The following is a 14,197-nucleotide window of genomic DNA, read 5'->3' as shown; positions in this document are numbered from 1 at the left end:
CCAACTTTGAAATAATTTGAAAAAAGAATAACTATGACGTAATCTTTGCTATCACGTGATCTGTTAAAACGCTGTGTACACAAAATATAAGTATCAAGTTGATCTGTACAATTGCCTACTTGAATTAATATACGATATATTTTTAATATACAATTCAGATATTTGATATTCATTTTAGATTAAAAAAACATTTACATTTTCAGTTTTCTGACATTTTGCCGCACGTTAGTTGAATCTATCATGACGTAGCATCCAAAATATCAAAAAAACACTTATAGGAAAAATATATTTTTGGAAGGAACTTTAAATATATAAAATAAATTGATTAATATAATGTGCAGGTACATACGATTGAGAAATATAGTTTGGATATTTCGTAGTTTTTGTAACAATAACGCTTGAAAAATATAAATAAATTATTGCTCATTCAATTCCTTATTGGTTATTAAGTGGAACATAACTTTTAACAACATATATATGTATTGTATTTTGTATTTATTCCGAAATTTACACTTGCATACTTTGTCTATCACGATTTCGTAATATAGGTACTTATACATTATGTTTTCTACCTATGTTTTTGAGCGTATCCTAATTCAAATCTAGTTATATGGAAAAAGGTTAAGCTAGCTATTTGCCGATATTTTGACTCTCTGATAGCCGGTATTAATACAAAATACGTAATAAGCATTACACATATCTAACTAAACTATATTCAAAAATATATACGTATTGTTACAAAAACTACGGGAGAATGATTTAGCTAGACTAACTTATTTAGACAAATGTTGATTTTCTAACTAAAAATTTTATTTTATTTCCCTATCTAAATGTGCCGAACTAGTCCCTTGTCTATGATTTAGTCTATGGTCTAAATTAGTTTGTCTAGCCACAAAATATATCTAATATAACACCGAATAGGACGAGAGTTTGTTTGTTGTTTGAAGAAAGCTAGTAGTAGAATTTTAGGTAGTTAAATATGGACTCAACTATTTTTTTTAATACTTTTGAACCCACATTATTTATTGTCAATGAAAGCAATAGCTTAGTGAGGAGTGGAACAGATTACCGAGACGAATGCCCACAGATTCAAAACCCAAGAGCACGCATCTCTAACTTTTATAAAGTTATGTGTGTATTCTTTATGAATTATCGCTAGTTTAATGGTGAAGGAAACAATTGTGACGAACCTTGCATACCTGAGAAGTTCTCTAAAAGAAATTGGCAAATTTGTGAAGTTTGCCAATCTGCCAGACCTATCCTCTGAGTAGTAGAGGAACAGCGGCGGTAGCACTGGGAGAGTATATAATACAGGACTGATATTACATTATTTATTGTTACAATACTATGAAAAATCTATTGATTATTTATAATGTTTTTACTGAATAAACCCATAATATATAATTGCTTCCATGAAATGCCATGATGATTTAATAATAGTATTCAAATATTCAATTTAGTTATTTTTCGAAGCGCGTCAACAGAAAATTAATTCCTAGACATTTTATATAACTACTCGCTTTCTTCATACAAACTTTGAAGGCAAAGTAATCTGTCAACCAGATATTAATCTAGAAATATAAGTATTTACAGTTTATAGATTTTTGTGTTTATTAGGAATGTTACGAACGTCCAATGAAGTTGGCAATAGTTTTATTGTATTTTGTTCAATATTTTTTTTGTTTAAAGTAAACTTCGGTAACATGTTAAATATAATAAAATAAAACATTGATTTCACACAGAAAACAACGAAATAGATCTCTACTATTTAAATTAAGTTTTGTAAAAATAAAATACATTTGCAATTATTAACACTAACTACAACACTATAAGATAAAAAAATTCGTACAAGATGTACTAAGAATTGAAAATACACGTCCCTAACATTCCTTGATAACATTAAGTATTTTCAGATGGAAAATAAATATTTTAGGTGTTTGTACAATATGTAGAATTTAGATAAATCTTGATATATCTATACGCAGTTTAACAGTGATTTAGTGAACGGGAGCAGTGAAAATTGTACCATCATACACTTACATTATAAATTATATACTTACTTATGTAGTTTAAATTTCCCACTATAATACTTTTTCAAAACAAACATGACTATTTCCCAAGATTATGTTACTCGATATTTTATGCTGGTATCACAAAAAATAAAGCTATAGTGTAAGCAGTGTACATCTATAACTAGTGCACACGTAACTATGAAACTATAGCTAGTTGCTTGCAAGTGTAAGCTGCGAGGACTGTAAACAAAAACAATTTTATTTTCCACTGCCCCCCTTTTATAACATCTGCTGTGCCGTTGCCAAACCAGTGCGAGATTATACATTGATATTTAAAGTTTTTAATTATGGTAATTCGAATATTTGATAGGGAATAATCGAATAAAACTTAGCTACAAATTCTATTACGGTAGGACATCCATCTTTGTGCAGTTGCGGAAGTTCTAATCGAAGGATAGCTTTGGTTGAACAATTTAAACAACATAAAACGGATTTAAAAATCTTCTATTTACCTATATGGCTATCAAAGCTGTCTTTAGATTAGAACATCAGTAATTGCAAAAAGGTGGCTTCACCACCATAGACTAAATAGGGCTCTCTGAATTTAAACATATCCAGATTTCTTGATAGTTTTTAAAATTTAAAAATAACGGCTACTGCAAGAGGACCGCTTACCTATTATAATGATTTTTTTATGTATTTTGCGGAACCAGACTTCGGCATATAGGTAAGTAAGTATATTGCAGAGAGCAATTTTATGCGAAATGCGTATCAAACATATCGAATATTCGAAATACCACAATAATAAACGTATTATAGTGTATTTTTTATCTTAATTGACAATAGAAACGTATCTGGCAGTATGATATATTTATAAAGTGGACTTTAATGGTTTAATATCAGATTTTAACGTAGATTATTATACTTAACTTATTTTTCACTGTTTTATGTGAAATTTTGATATATTATCTATACACTACAACAAATTTAAATATTGGCTGTGAGCACTCTGCATTTTGCCACATATCCTATTTTTTTTTTATTTTCATTATAAATACTTACATATTTTTATTAAGTTTTGGCCTTATTGGCAGGAAAAAGAGTAATCTATGTATAGGGGAAGTCAATTCTAGTATAATATCATTTACAATGCTGATTGTATATTTTAATAATTTTGTAAATACATTTGGGAACATAGGTACAATGTAATTTCTCTATTTTTTTTCTTCTGTTTAATGCCAGATGCCCACAGCTATAGCAACACATTATACGATACAAGCATATAATACTTACAATATAACCATCAAAAACAAATCACAATATGGTATTTTCATATATTTTATACACCACCGTAATATATTTTAATTCGTACAAAATCAAAGATTTTTTTATCAATAAAGCGTATATTCAAAGGAATATGGTCGTTGGGCAGACAATAACAAAACATGGAATGTAGATTAAAGGGCAGGTATCCGTAATCATATAGAAATTAAAAGTACAGTTTCGTAGTATACGTTGCGACATATCGCAACTGCAAACAGCTTTACCTATTAGCTAATTGTATTATGATGTGGATGCGCCCACCAGCGTAGTATGAAAAATCATTAAACTTACTGAAATTGAATCCTCCTAGCCGAATTTTGGCCATGACGACTAATCTTAACGGAGATCAGCCAAGTACGCAGGAGATATTATGGTGCACTAGTGTGTGCAGAGGTGCACTCTCTGTTCCTTCACTCTCATAGTTCGATGAGACGGCAATCGGACATGACCGTAGAGGGATCGGCCGCAGGACCAACGGCTTTACGTGCTTTCCGAGGCACGTGGGATCACACCGCCAACTTCCAGACTCCGAGCTGTGGCTGAGTCATTTTTTTAAGATGGAAAAACCCAGTTACTCTTATTTTGGCCCAACCCGGGATTCGAACCTAGGTCCTCAGCGCAGTCGTACGCGTACCGTGTACAATTACAACTACGCCACCGAGGCAGTCTAGTTTAATTTACTATCTATATAATTATCTGAGATAAGTATCAAATAGAAACCAATATGGCCACCGGCGATTGCAGTCGATATTAAATATGCTGAAGTAGTCGATAATTCCGACGTTTATAGAAGACACGAAACAGTAAATGTTTTAGCTACCTATATAACAGCTAAATGATATTGCGTGCCGAGCGACCATTTCCTACTTTCAATAGATTTTTCAAAGGATATGGACATTTTTCCATCGCTTTATATGGGGAGTAATTGTCTTAATTGTATGCGGTGGTGAACTCGAAATCAGCTCATTATCTTACTTTTATCTACTTCGTCAAGCGAAGTTGAAACTTTTCAGTACCTTACCTCTGTCACAGCTATTAAAAAAACCTGCATTAGTTTAAATTTGTAATTTTAAATAAAACGTATCGCATTGTCGATGCATAAAATGTATGCAGATAAAGCAGTTATTTAGACAAAAAAAAATAGTGGTAGTTGGAACATTGTAAAGTTTCGCAAGGTAGGTTAGAACATTGTCTCAAATTGTGCTACATAATGGGCAAAGGTAGTCATGACCAACGGCGCTAAAATATTTCGACAATTAGTCCCCAGTCAGTTTCGACACTTACAAAAATCCATTCATTGTATACATTTACAAATATTAAGACAATTATCAATTTAAATAAAATATTTTTCCACAATATAACAATTATACACACATATTATTGCATCAAAATGATAAATTTCGCTTAAGTATATCAATATATTCGCGCCTTTTTTACATAAATACGCCTTGGCAATGTAAATATATTAATCAATTTCGCAATTATTATGTAATGATGTGAAATAATTTTGAAGTATCATTCTTAATAAATTTATTCGAAACCGAAGTCACTTTACTGTCTTATTTGGAGATTTTTAGATTACAAAGGGTTATAGTACCAGCCACTGTAACATCAATGTTAATACATTTGGGGCTGAAATTTTCATATTTTTCAAAACTTTAATTGCGTTATTGATCAATAATAATTAACGCATTTATCAAGATCTAGGTAGCCTACATCAAGATAATACGCATTCATCAACAAGACGTATTTACGTTTCAAATCTTTTTCCACGTTCCTTTTAACCCGTCTCATCCACATCAGATGTGGTTTACGCAATAACGATCTTCCATCTTCTAGCTAAAAAATTAAAACGCCACTCACCTTAAAATTTAATTTATCGTCAGATATTGTTTTGAAACAGCTCCTGGAAGGAAAGGTTATTTATGAATAAATAATTTTAGTATTTTGGGTAGGTATATTTTCTAAACATAATATATTGAATATAAGGCTATATGGAGGTTCAAAAAGCTATTCTCAGCGCGCCTAGATAGGACCAATAAATTATAATGCATATTAATCTGATGATGCATCTGGTATTCATGGGCTGATTAGTAGGTATCCTACCCAAGAGCAGGTTTATCCATCTGCGATAGTTTAGTTAAACAAACCCCAAATCATAATATCTTCTTTTATAATTTTCAACTAGATTATAATTATTTGTTGAATACTTAGTCTAGTTTTGCAACAAAATTGTTACATATATTGCAGCGTAATTTGCAAAGTAACCAGTAAAGTGCGCCTGTGATACAAGTGTTTGTTTTTTAAAAATCCTAAAATGATGTATACTCCATAGCTAGTAACTCTTCACAAAGCAATAAATTAACTAAATTCTAAGGCAATTGTCATTGAAGTTCAGCACTGCGATCACCCCAAGATAAATCAAAAATAAAAATGACATATATAATGTTTAGCTTTAGCCATTTTATATCGAAAATTACGCGTCTAAAGCCAAGACGTAGCACCCTTTGGCAATTGCGATCAAACTAAATGTTAGGCAGATCTTACCCACCTGAGGTAGCTATTACCAAACCAAGGCATTCATGACTAAGCCAAGGCGTTTGTATTTGTGCATGTGTTCTGTGCAGGACTATATTATAATCGTATAACCTAAAATACCTCCTAGAGAAGTAGTTCCGTGTATGTACGTGTGTGTAATGAATTAAACGCTAGATGTCGCCTGCTGACTGCTGTGGTCTGACAGTACCGAGTTCAGATCTGACTCCCGGAGAGTTGGTGGCGTACCGAATGGAAAGTCCTGCAAAGAAATGATCCTATCAGTTGATTTCATCTGAGTAACTCCTTATACTTGCAAAAGATATCGTTGTTCCTTTTAAATTGTGTCTTGTTAGTATTTTCTTAACACGTTGTAATTTATTTAAGTTATTTTTTTTTTCATATTTTTGTATCCACCTTGTCGCGTTTGATTTTAACGATGCATTGAGTTTTTTTACCTTCACATTGATTCATTGGTAGCGGCTACCCTGTTGGGTAGTTACCTGCGTGGGTAGTGTGCGAGGCGCGGGCGGCGCGGGGGGCGGGGCGCGGGGCGCGCGCGGCGAGGCGCACTCGGCGCAGTCCACGCCGCCCGCCGTGCTGCGCGTCGAGCGACGCGACCACGACTCCGGCATGCACCTGGGGATTTACTCAATATTTTAAAGCACACGCAGGTTGAAGGACTGGCAAAATCAGACTACCTTCGCCTTGGGAACAAATAAAAATTGGGAGTTCCGTTTTCCGCAGTATTTATTTTTGCGTCCGTACCCGCAAGTAACTTAGATGGCCCTAAACATATGTAAGTATAGGTACTCAAATAACTATTATTGTTTTATGAATCGATGCAGTATCACCCAGGGTACAAGACTTACTTCTTACAAATGGTAACCCTCGGCTTAATAACCACAGCGGCACGGAAAAGGAAATTGTGAAAAGAAAAAAGATGACTTCCAGAATGGGAAGTGTGAATAACTGCAACGAGGTATGTGTGCACCTCTTCTTCGGTGTGCAAACTGAGGGTTTCAAACAATATCTGTTCCAGAGGAGTTTAAACTCTATAACACCGCAAATTCAAAAGCAAATGTTAAATAAAGTGACATTAGTGGATGTTTGACGTCCTCCTAGTTGAATTTCGATCTCAAGTGTGTGCGCAATACACAGGTGCACACTCTGTTCCTTCACTCTCACAGTCTGCTGACACAGCAATCCAACATGACCGCAGAGAGATCAGGAACAGGACCAACGGCTTTACGTCTTTTCCGAGGCACGGGTATCACATTGGTATTTATACTGACGCGTGGTGCACGATGTGCGCGCAGGGCAGCGCGGCGAGCGGCTCGGCGCGCGTGGCGAGCGGCTCGCGGCACACGGCGCAGCCCGGCGCCACCCACGCCGCCGCCGCGCGCCTCTGCCGCGCCGCCGCGCCCTCATCGCCCAGCGCCACGTAGATGTCCGCCAGGCGCAGCCGCACACGACGGACTAACATCTGAAATGACGAACATCGATTAGCTCATTAGTCGCGTCTCTCTCTCTCTGGTCAGTCCCTCATATCTGAGGATCGTGGTCAGCATTAGGGTTGCATCTGGAGCGGATGATCTGCCTCCACCGGTCTCCATCTCGTTGGTATACGACCGCGCAATCTTCTGCCTTCGGTATTCCCCACCACAATCAGGTTTTTCTAAATTTTCATCGCCTCTGCGCATTGTGTGGCCAAAATATGAGAGAATGCGTTGTTGGCATATGGTGGACAAGCGAGTTTTTATTAGTCGCGTACCCAGGACAAAACTAAAATTGTTGGATCCAGCGCCTAAATTAGGTAGTCAAAGCTATGTTTTTCTTATCTAATACATGACTAGTTTGAGATTCAAATTGATGTTTGGGTACTAGCTACTAATATATACAACTGTAACAAGCTCATTGTACCATAAAAGTTGCGCCACTTGCAACCTTCCTGAAGAAGCATTAACGTGTATTTTGTCATCACCTTAGCACCAACCGACGTGGCCACTTCCAGCAGCCTGGTGTTAAACTCCAGTGGCCTGCAGTTACAGATCCTGCCCTGCAGCCGGAGCGCCTCTAGGCACCGCGCTGCGCCATCCATGGCCTCCATCTGTGCCAGTCTGTCCCCCAGCGCCTGACCCGCTCCCATCGCTACTTCGTAGTGTCTAGGATAGTTATAAAAACATACTAGTACATTGTAATTTTCTTTAAAATTACGCACAATTTGAATTTAAGAAATAAGAAGCCATTCACAATACCAAAGGAAGCAGCTATTGACCTCAGCCTTTAAGATAAGAAAAGACTTTTCTTATAGGTCCCTGAAGCTTGAAGGTCTTAAACACTACAAATGAAAGCTGGTGTACAGAAAGACCGATATTAAGTGGCAATACCTGAGCGCCTTCCCGATGTCACATTTTCGCCTGTACACATCGCCGGCGATGCGCACCGCACGCGCGTAGCAACCTTGATCTCCCGCCACTGCAGCCAAACGCAGCGCCTCCTGTAATAACAGGCCAAGTGAAAATAAATCAAAAAGACAATACACTTCTACATCCACTGGAAAATATTGCGTCACCATTGTTAACGAATGCTGGTCCTATAAAAAAGAGGCATTGCTGACCTTTGAGATTATTTAACATTGTAGCATTCAATTAGACTTTTTTTTAGGGTATCAGTTAATCCATTCGTGGTGTGGACAAAAGTGCTTACAGCGTAAACTCTACAGTGTATGGTTAAATTTTTTAATTTTTATTAATCTTTCAAGTATCAACTAGAGATCCTGAGCTTACGTTGCAGTAATCATGAGCATCCCCAGGTCTCCCCTAGCACGCAGCGCCGCCGCCATCTGCAGCAGGGCGGCGCGGTGGTGCCTGGTGTTGAGGTCCAGCGCCCGCGGTCCCCTGCCGAGGTCGCAGGCGCGAGCGGCACAACCCACCGCGCGCTCCTCGTCGCGGAGACGGCGCCACAGCTCTGAGAGACCCGCGTACACCTAAGAATGAGATTGATTTGTATTTCTCAGTTTATATGTGGGCCAAAGTGACCATTGACCCGGATGGTTGAAAGTGTGGTAGAAATGGAATGTTGATTAACGAAATATTAACACTTCGCCAGTTAACACAATTATGCTTGCCTGTTTTATAATCTTATATACACAGGCGGATCACGAAGCGCGACTAACTTAGTAGGATATTATGGCGGGTTTACGCATTGTGTATGATGATCGCTATCTGGGCTGATAATTACCAGCAATGATTAATTTGTATGAAGGAATTAAGAGCTCTACAATAGTATTATAGTTTGATTAGTGCTAACGGCATAATCTGATGAAAAATTACTGAAGTGCTAGCGGACAGAACACGAGACTTTTACTAATGACGGTTATAAGTAGTCTTCGTTTCTTTACATGGCTATGCGAGAAGTAGATCTGTTGACTCTAATTACATTGAGACTTTTAGAAGTCCGAGAATTAATTAAAGAATATTCTGCTATTCTAACTGTTCATGAGTTATAGTGAGCATTATTACCATTGGGACATTTGTTACTTATTAATTTCTTATATTCATGACCACTTACTTGCAGCAGCAGCGTGTTATCATTCTGTGCTTGCGCGACAGCGAGAGCTTTCTGGAAGCCGTCCATCGCCTTCGAGAAGGCGCCAAGCTCCAGGCTGACCGAGGCCACTGTTAGATGCACGCTGCCAGCTGTAGATCCCCCGCCGCAGTCGTTGTAGAGGGCATGACGAGCGTAGGAGAGGGCTCTGGAAGAAATACAAAAAATTGATAAGGAGCATCTGGAAAGTTTTTGGGGAAATTGAGGGCTTGATTTCGAAAGCTACGTGACCTAAGCTTCTTTGTGATATATTACAGGATTGAAAAATTAATAAACTTGTTATGGTTGTAGGTACTGAGCCCTATCCCTCTCAGGATCTACCAAAGATTGAATTAACTAGTAGAACAACAGTTCAGACCAAAGAAAATTCAATTTAGGATCGTCGATTTTTATCTTGATAGTCCACACAGTTGGTTAGTTGTGGGAACGTTCGATACATACCGGTCCAGCCCTCCAAGAGTCTGATGTGCTCGCGCCAAGTTGAGATAAGCTTCAGCGCGCATCGGCGCCGAGTCCAACTCTTCCGATATGCCCAACTGCCTGTTGGCGAACTCCAGAGATTCTCTGAGGAAAACAGTGGGTCTTAAATGTAGAGATTCTCTTTGTGGCTAAGTTATAGAATATGGACTTGTAGTAAATAAGTCCTCGCATCTTTTAGATTATAAGATACCTATTGCGCCAAATAATGATCATCGGTTTGAAAGCTATGAAACCATAAGTCTCTCTGTCAAGATTTGACACTCAAAACTCAAGACTAACATAATATTAATTCGGGGAAGAGTTCATATTTGACTAAATAGCAAATGTTAGATATTACCTGTATTTCCCGAAGTCCATGTAAGCCTGGTACAGATGTCCTAGCAAGGCGAACTTGTCGCTGCGGTGTCTCACGCCGCGCAAAGCAGAGAGCCAGATCTTCACGGCCTGCCTCTGTTCGTTCTGACCGTACAACCGAACTCCTCGCTCGATCTAGATGTAACGATATTGTAATAAATATCCCAAACAGTATAATATGGCGTCTTTAATATCCTGATAGTGTAAACTGTGAACAGTTAAGAATTCGCTATGTAAAGAAGAAAAATGCCTTCTTTGCATATCTAGAAAGCAGTTAGAATTTAAATTTATGCTCGACGTGGCGATGATCTCGCTTTCCATCGCGCCGTGTGATGGATATATGCAAAATTAGTAGCGCCTCTACCTCAAACCTCATGAATAAAACCACGAGATATGGCCCTATGTGTACAAGTGATTTCACTTTACCCGATGGTCCGCAAAATAGGTCCAAATATAGTGTTGACTGACGAGAGATGTTGATTCCTCACCAGTCGACACAATTGTGCCGGCCTGTTATATTATTGGATATACAAATATATAAACGAAGATGTATAATAAAAGTAAAGTAATAATACAAGTTACCTTCCGCCTGGCCAGATATTGGTCCAGTCTGGAGCGACAGGCGCGGAAGCAGTCGAGCAGGCCGGCTGTGGGCGGACGGTGCGCCGGCCCGAACCGCGCCCCCCAGCGCAGCGCGCCGTTCCGACCCCCCGGATACTCTTCAGAGAACGGATATACTTCTGCAAACAACGGATATACTTCTTTACTGGTGGTCTTATATATGTGAGAGTCCGCCTGGGAAGTTAGCACCGCAATGTCTATTTCTGCCGCCAAGCAGCAGTGTAGCCACGGTTGTGTTCCGGTTTGAAGGACATTATAGCCAGTGTACATTCTAAGACCTAACATCTCATGTCTTAGGATGTCGTGCGCAGTGGAATAACTAACAATACTTTGTAATTCAAAGTACTGGATGGTGTTTCTACTGTTTATGGGTGGTCGTATCGCTTACCATCAAGCGAACGGCAAGCTCGTCTCGTCATTCAAATCAATAAATAAAAAAAACAATGATAATTTAAAAAAAAACAAATTTAAGTATTTTGCGAAAAGATCTCTAAAGGTTTAAAAACTTTTACTCTTTAGCGGAATCCAGAGCTTTGTTTATAATAACTAGTTTGTTGCCGTCTTAACTGTTGTTGCGGGTTGCGATTTAATGAAAAATAATTAATTAATCTACTTTGTTCGCCTTAATCTTTCATCCCGCTTAGATATCTATTTAGTTAGATTAGCTTAGATTTCTATGCGGTGCTAGAATTAGCAAAACTCGGCCATTTACCGTTGGACTCGTGCTCCGTGGGTTCTGCATTTTGCAGATAAGGTAGCTAAGTATGTAAGTACATGTTTACGGTTTTCAATTTTTTTCCTTTATATGTGCTGTACTGTTTCTTGTCAAATTTCATGATTTTTGGTCAGCGGAAAGTGCCCTATATGTTTTGAATCCATTGTAGAATCGAAAAATAAGCAAAAATTTGTGACATAAACTACCTTTTGATCACGTTGACTTGATTTTCTCATACCTGACAGGGACCGTACTACGAATATTTGATATATATTTCAATTTGATACCACTACCCCTTCCTAAAAATTTTTCTTGGCAGACAGACAGACGGACAACAAAGTAAACCTATGATGGTTCCTTTTGAAACTCGATTTTTTCCGGAAAGTGACTTTTTCTAGAGTATTTATAGAATGTCAGATTCATGAATAAAAATTCGCTTTCGAATTACCCTAACAAAAAATGCATTCAACTTCAGCTAATTACGTTCACTTTTCATTGCCTATGTGTAAGGAGTTGCTATTGCTCAGATTTCAGTGATTTTTTGTTTTTCTCTACCACGATTGATTAGGGTCCAGGACCTCGTCTTTTAACAATGGAGGTTAGTCAATATTTTTTTTGACTTCACATACCTTGTTGTTCATCGAGATGGTGTCGCGACGGGTCCGGTGAGCTGAGAAGCCGCGTCGCCGACAGCTGGTGCGCCGGCACCCCGCTGCAAACGCATAAGTAATTTATACTTAAATACCTGTAGCAGTGACGAAGCGTCCCTACAACCCGATTCCTACCAGCTTCCTTTTTAGGTTTATTTACATTTGTCTTAGATTTTATTTTCTGTTATTTATGTTAACTAAGGCATATTTTTTGTCACGAGTAACCTTTTGAAAAATTTCACCCTTCGCCACTGACGTGTAGTTATTTTTTTATTTAATTGTTAATATAGAGCTCAAGTAATCTTAGGACAGTTTATATATAGGTTTAGTGGTTTTTAAAGTCAGGTGGGCCATTTGCAATAGCTTAGCAGGTCAGGCCGCAGGCTGAGTATATAATTTTTAAATCAAATACGGAAAGTAACACAATACCCGAGGAAGTCGCGCGACTCTATCGAGTCCCATGACATGTTGGCCGGGTGGCGGCGGCAGCGTCACCTGACGGACGGGTGCATCTCACTCATTGTCGTCTCGCTCGCACGCCGCACGGAATCGCTAAGGAAAACAGAGATAGGTGTAGTTCACTTGTGTACACACGGCAGTGTCTTAAACTCTACTTATATGATTCGTAGTAAGTACGCATTAAAAAAATATTTTTATTAAATAATCGCTACATTGGTATAAAATTAAAATAAAATAAAAATGGAATTCTATAAGTCTTTCAAATCAAACCATCGAAATTGTTTGTGCGTTATAATATTTAAGATCCACTTTCGACATTTATCACATGATAGAAATGAAACCATAGCGGCAGCGGTTGGGCTAATTACAACTCTACTTACACCTTGATAGAGATAATTTTAGATAAATCGCATTCGAATGATGTTCAATAGGTATTCGTTATTTTAACCATTAATACAATATCAACACTCACCTATCTCAGGCAGCCGTTTGATTAAAAACACGCATCTCGTAATCCATAGCGTCGCGACTTCGATGCATTTATTCTGATACTTCTGCAACCTGCAGGAAAACACAAACATATTCTTTGATAAATATTCTATGAACAAATTATACAACCAAGCCAGCCTTTACAATCCCTACCTACCTCTCGCATGACAACATGATACTAAGCTAGGATCATAAAATGAACGAGTAGGACCTACACCTATGGACGTAGCTAGGGGGGAGGAGCAAGGGTGGTCGGCGTTCACGCTAGAAACGTCTTTACCCACCCTAGAAAAAACCTTGCGTTTCCAGATACCTTTAATTGAATTCAGCATTTTTGTGCACCCACCAGCAGTCCCCCTAGAAAAAATCCGTGGTCCTTCCCTCCCTCCTAAGAATGTAGCTTTTAATTAATTTACCATTTGTATTTTCTTGGAAAACATAATCAAATGTAGTAGCTCTTAGATAATTTACCATTTGCATTTTCTTAGAGAACATGATCAGCACATTTGCTGTTAGATTAGTTCCTAGGGGAGTAAGCGCGATGCAACATATTAATGAGGCTTATTATCATTTCTTTTCTTGCCTCTTATCCTTAGAATTCTTGTCACAATCGACATAAGTAGACCAATCATTCAATCTATCTACATTGTGCACCGATGTTCGTAAGCCTTCGGGAAAAGAATCTGTCTTTAGTAAGGGTAAAAAAAATGTTTTTTTTTAATATACTTCTATGTTCAAACGAGTCTTAATGATGGATATAACCAAAAGTAGAAACACTCTTAGGATTTGGGGCATACCAAACAGTTGGTGTCGTCGGGTGGTGGATAAACCAAAAGAAATATTACCAAAAAGGTTCGTATCAAGCATGCAACTTAGTACAAAAATAGCAAGCAACAACAAGTAAGCTAATTTCTTAAGTAATACCATTATCATGCATGTATGTAGATTAT

At 37.9% G+C, this 14,197-nt stretch overlaps 2 protein-coding genes across 2 annotated transcripts in view; both read right to left on the bottom strand.

The window, feature by feature from the left end:
• The window catches only part of LOC119191033 (histone-lysine N-methyltransferase eggless-like), a 10,170-nt gene extending 3,086 nt beyond the window's left edge, over positions 1-7,084 (bottom strand). The window contains exons 1-3 of the mRNA XM_037444782.1: positions 7,059-7,084; positions 6,374-6,509; positions 6,082-6,132 (exon numbers count right to left, since the gene is read on the bottom strand). Coding sequence (XP_037300679.1) covers positions 6,082-6,132; positions 6,374-6,509; positions 7,059-7,084 — 213 coding nt within the window. The remainder of the gene's footprint in view (positions 1-6,081; positions 6,133-6,373; positions 6,510-7,058) is intronic.
• Positions 7,085-7,155: 71 nt separating this feature from the next.
• On the bottom strand, positions 7,156-12,777 carry LOC115456159 (43 kDa receptor-associated protein of the synapse homolog). The gene is given in 11 exon segments (XM_030185090.2): positions 7,156-7,356; positions 7,855-8,035; positions 8,261-8,370; positions 8,660-8,685; positions 8,688-8,859; positions 9,444-9,627; positions 9,921-10,043; positions 10,297-10,448; positions 10,896-11,053; positions 12,279-12,361; positions 12,729-12,777. Coding segments are annotated over 11 exon segments (1,428 nt in total). The 5' UTR covers positions 12,767-12,777.
• Between the last annotated feature and the right edge of the window lie 1,420 nt (positions 12,778-14,197).

Source organism: Manduca sexta, chromosome 28, assembly GCF_014839805.1.
Source record: "Manduca sexta isolate Smith_Timp_Sample1 chromosome 28, JHU_Msex_v1.0, whole genome shotgun sequence".
In the NCBI taxonomy this organism is placed as follows: Eukaryota; Metazoa; Arthropoda; class Insecta; order Lepidoptera; family Sphingidae; genus Manduca; species Manduca sexta.
The sequence above is the reverse complement of the archived record's forward strand: the minus strand, read 5'-3'. Positions and strand labels throughout refer to the sequence as shown.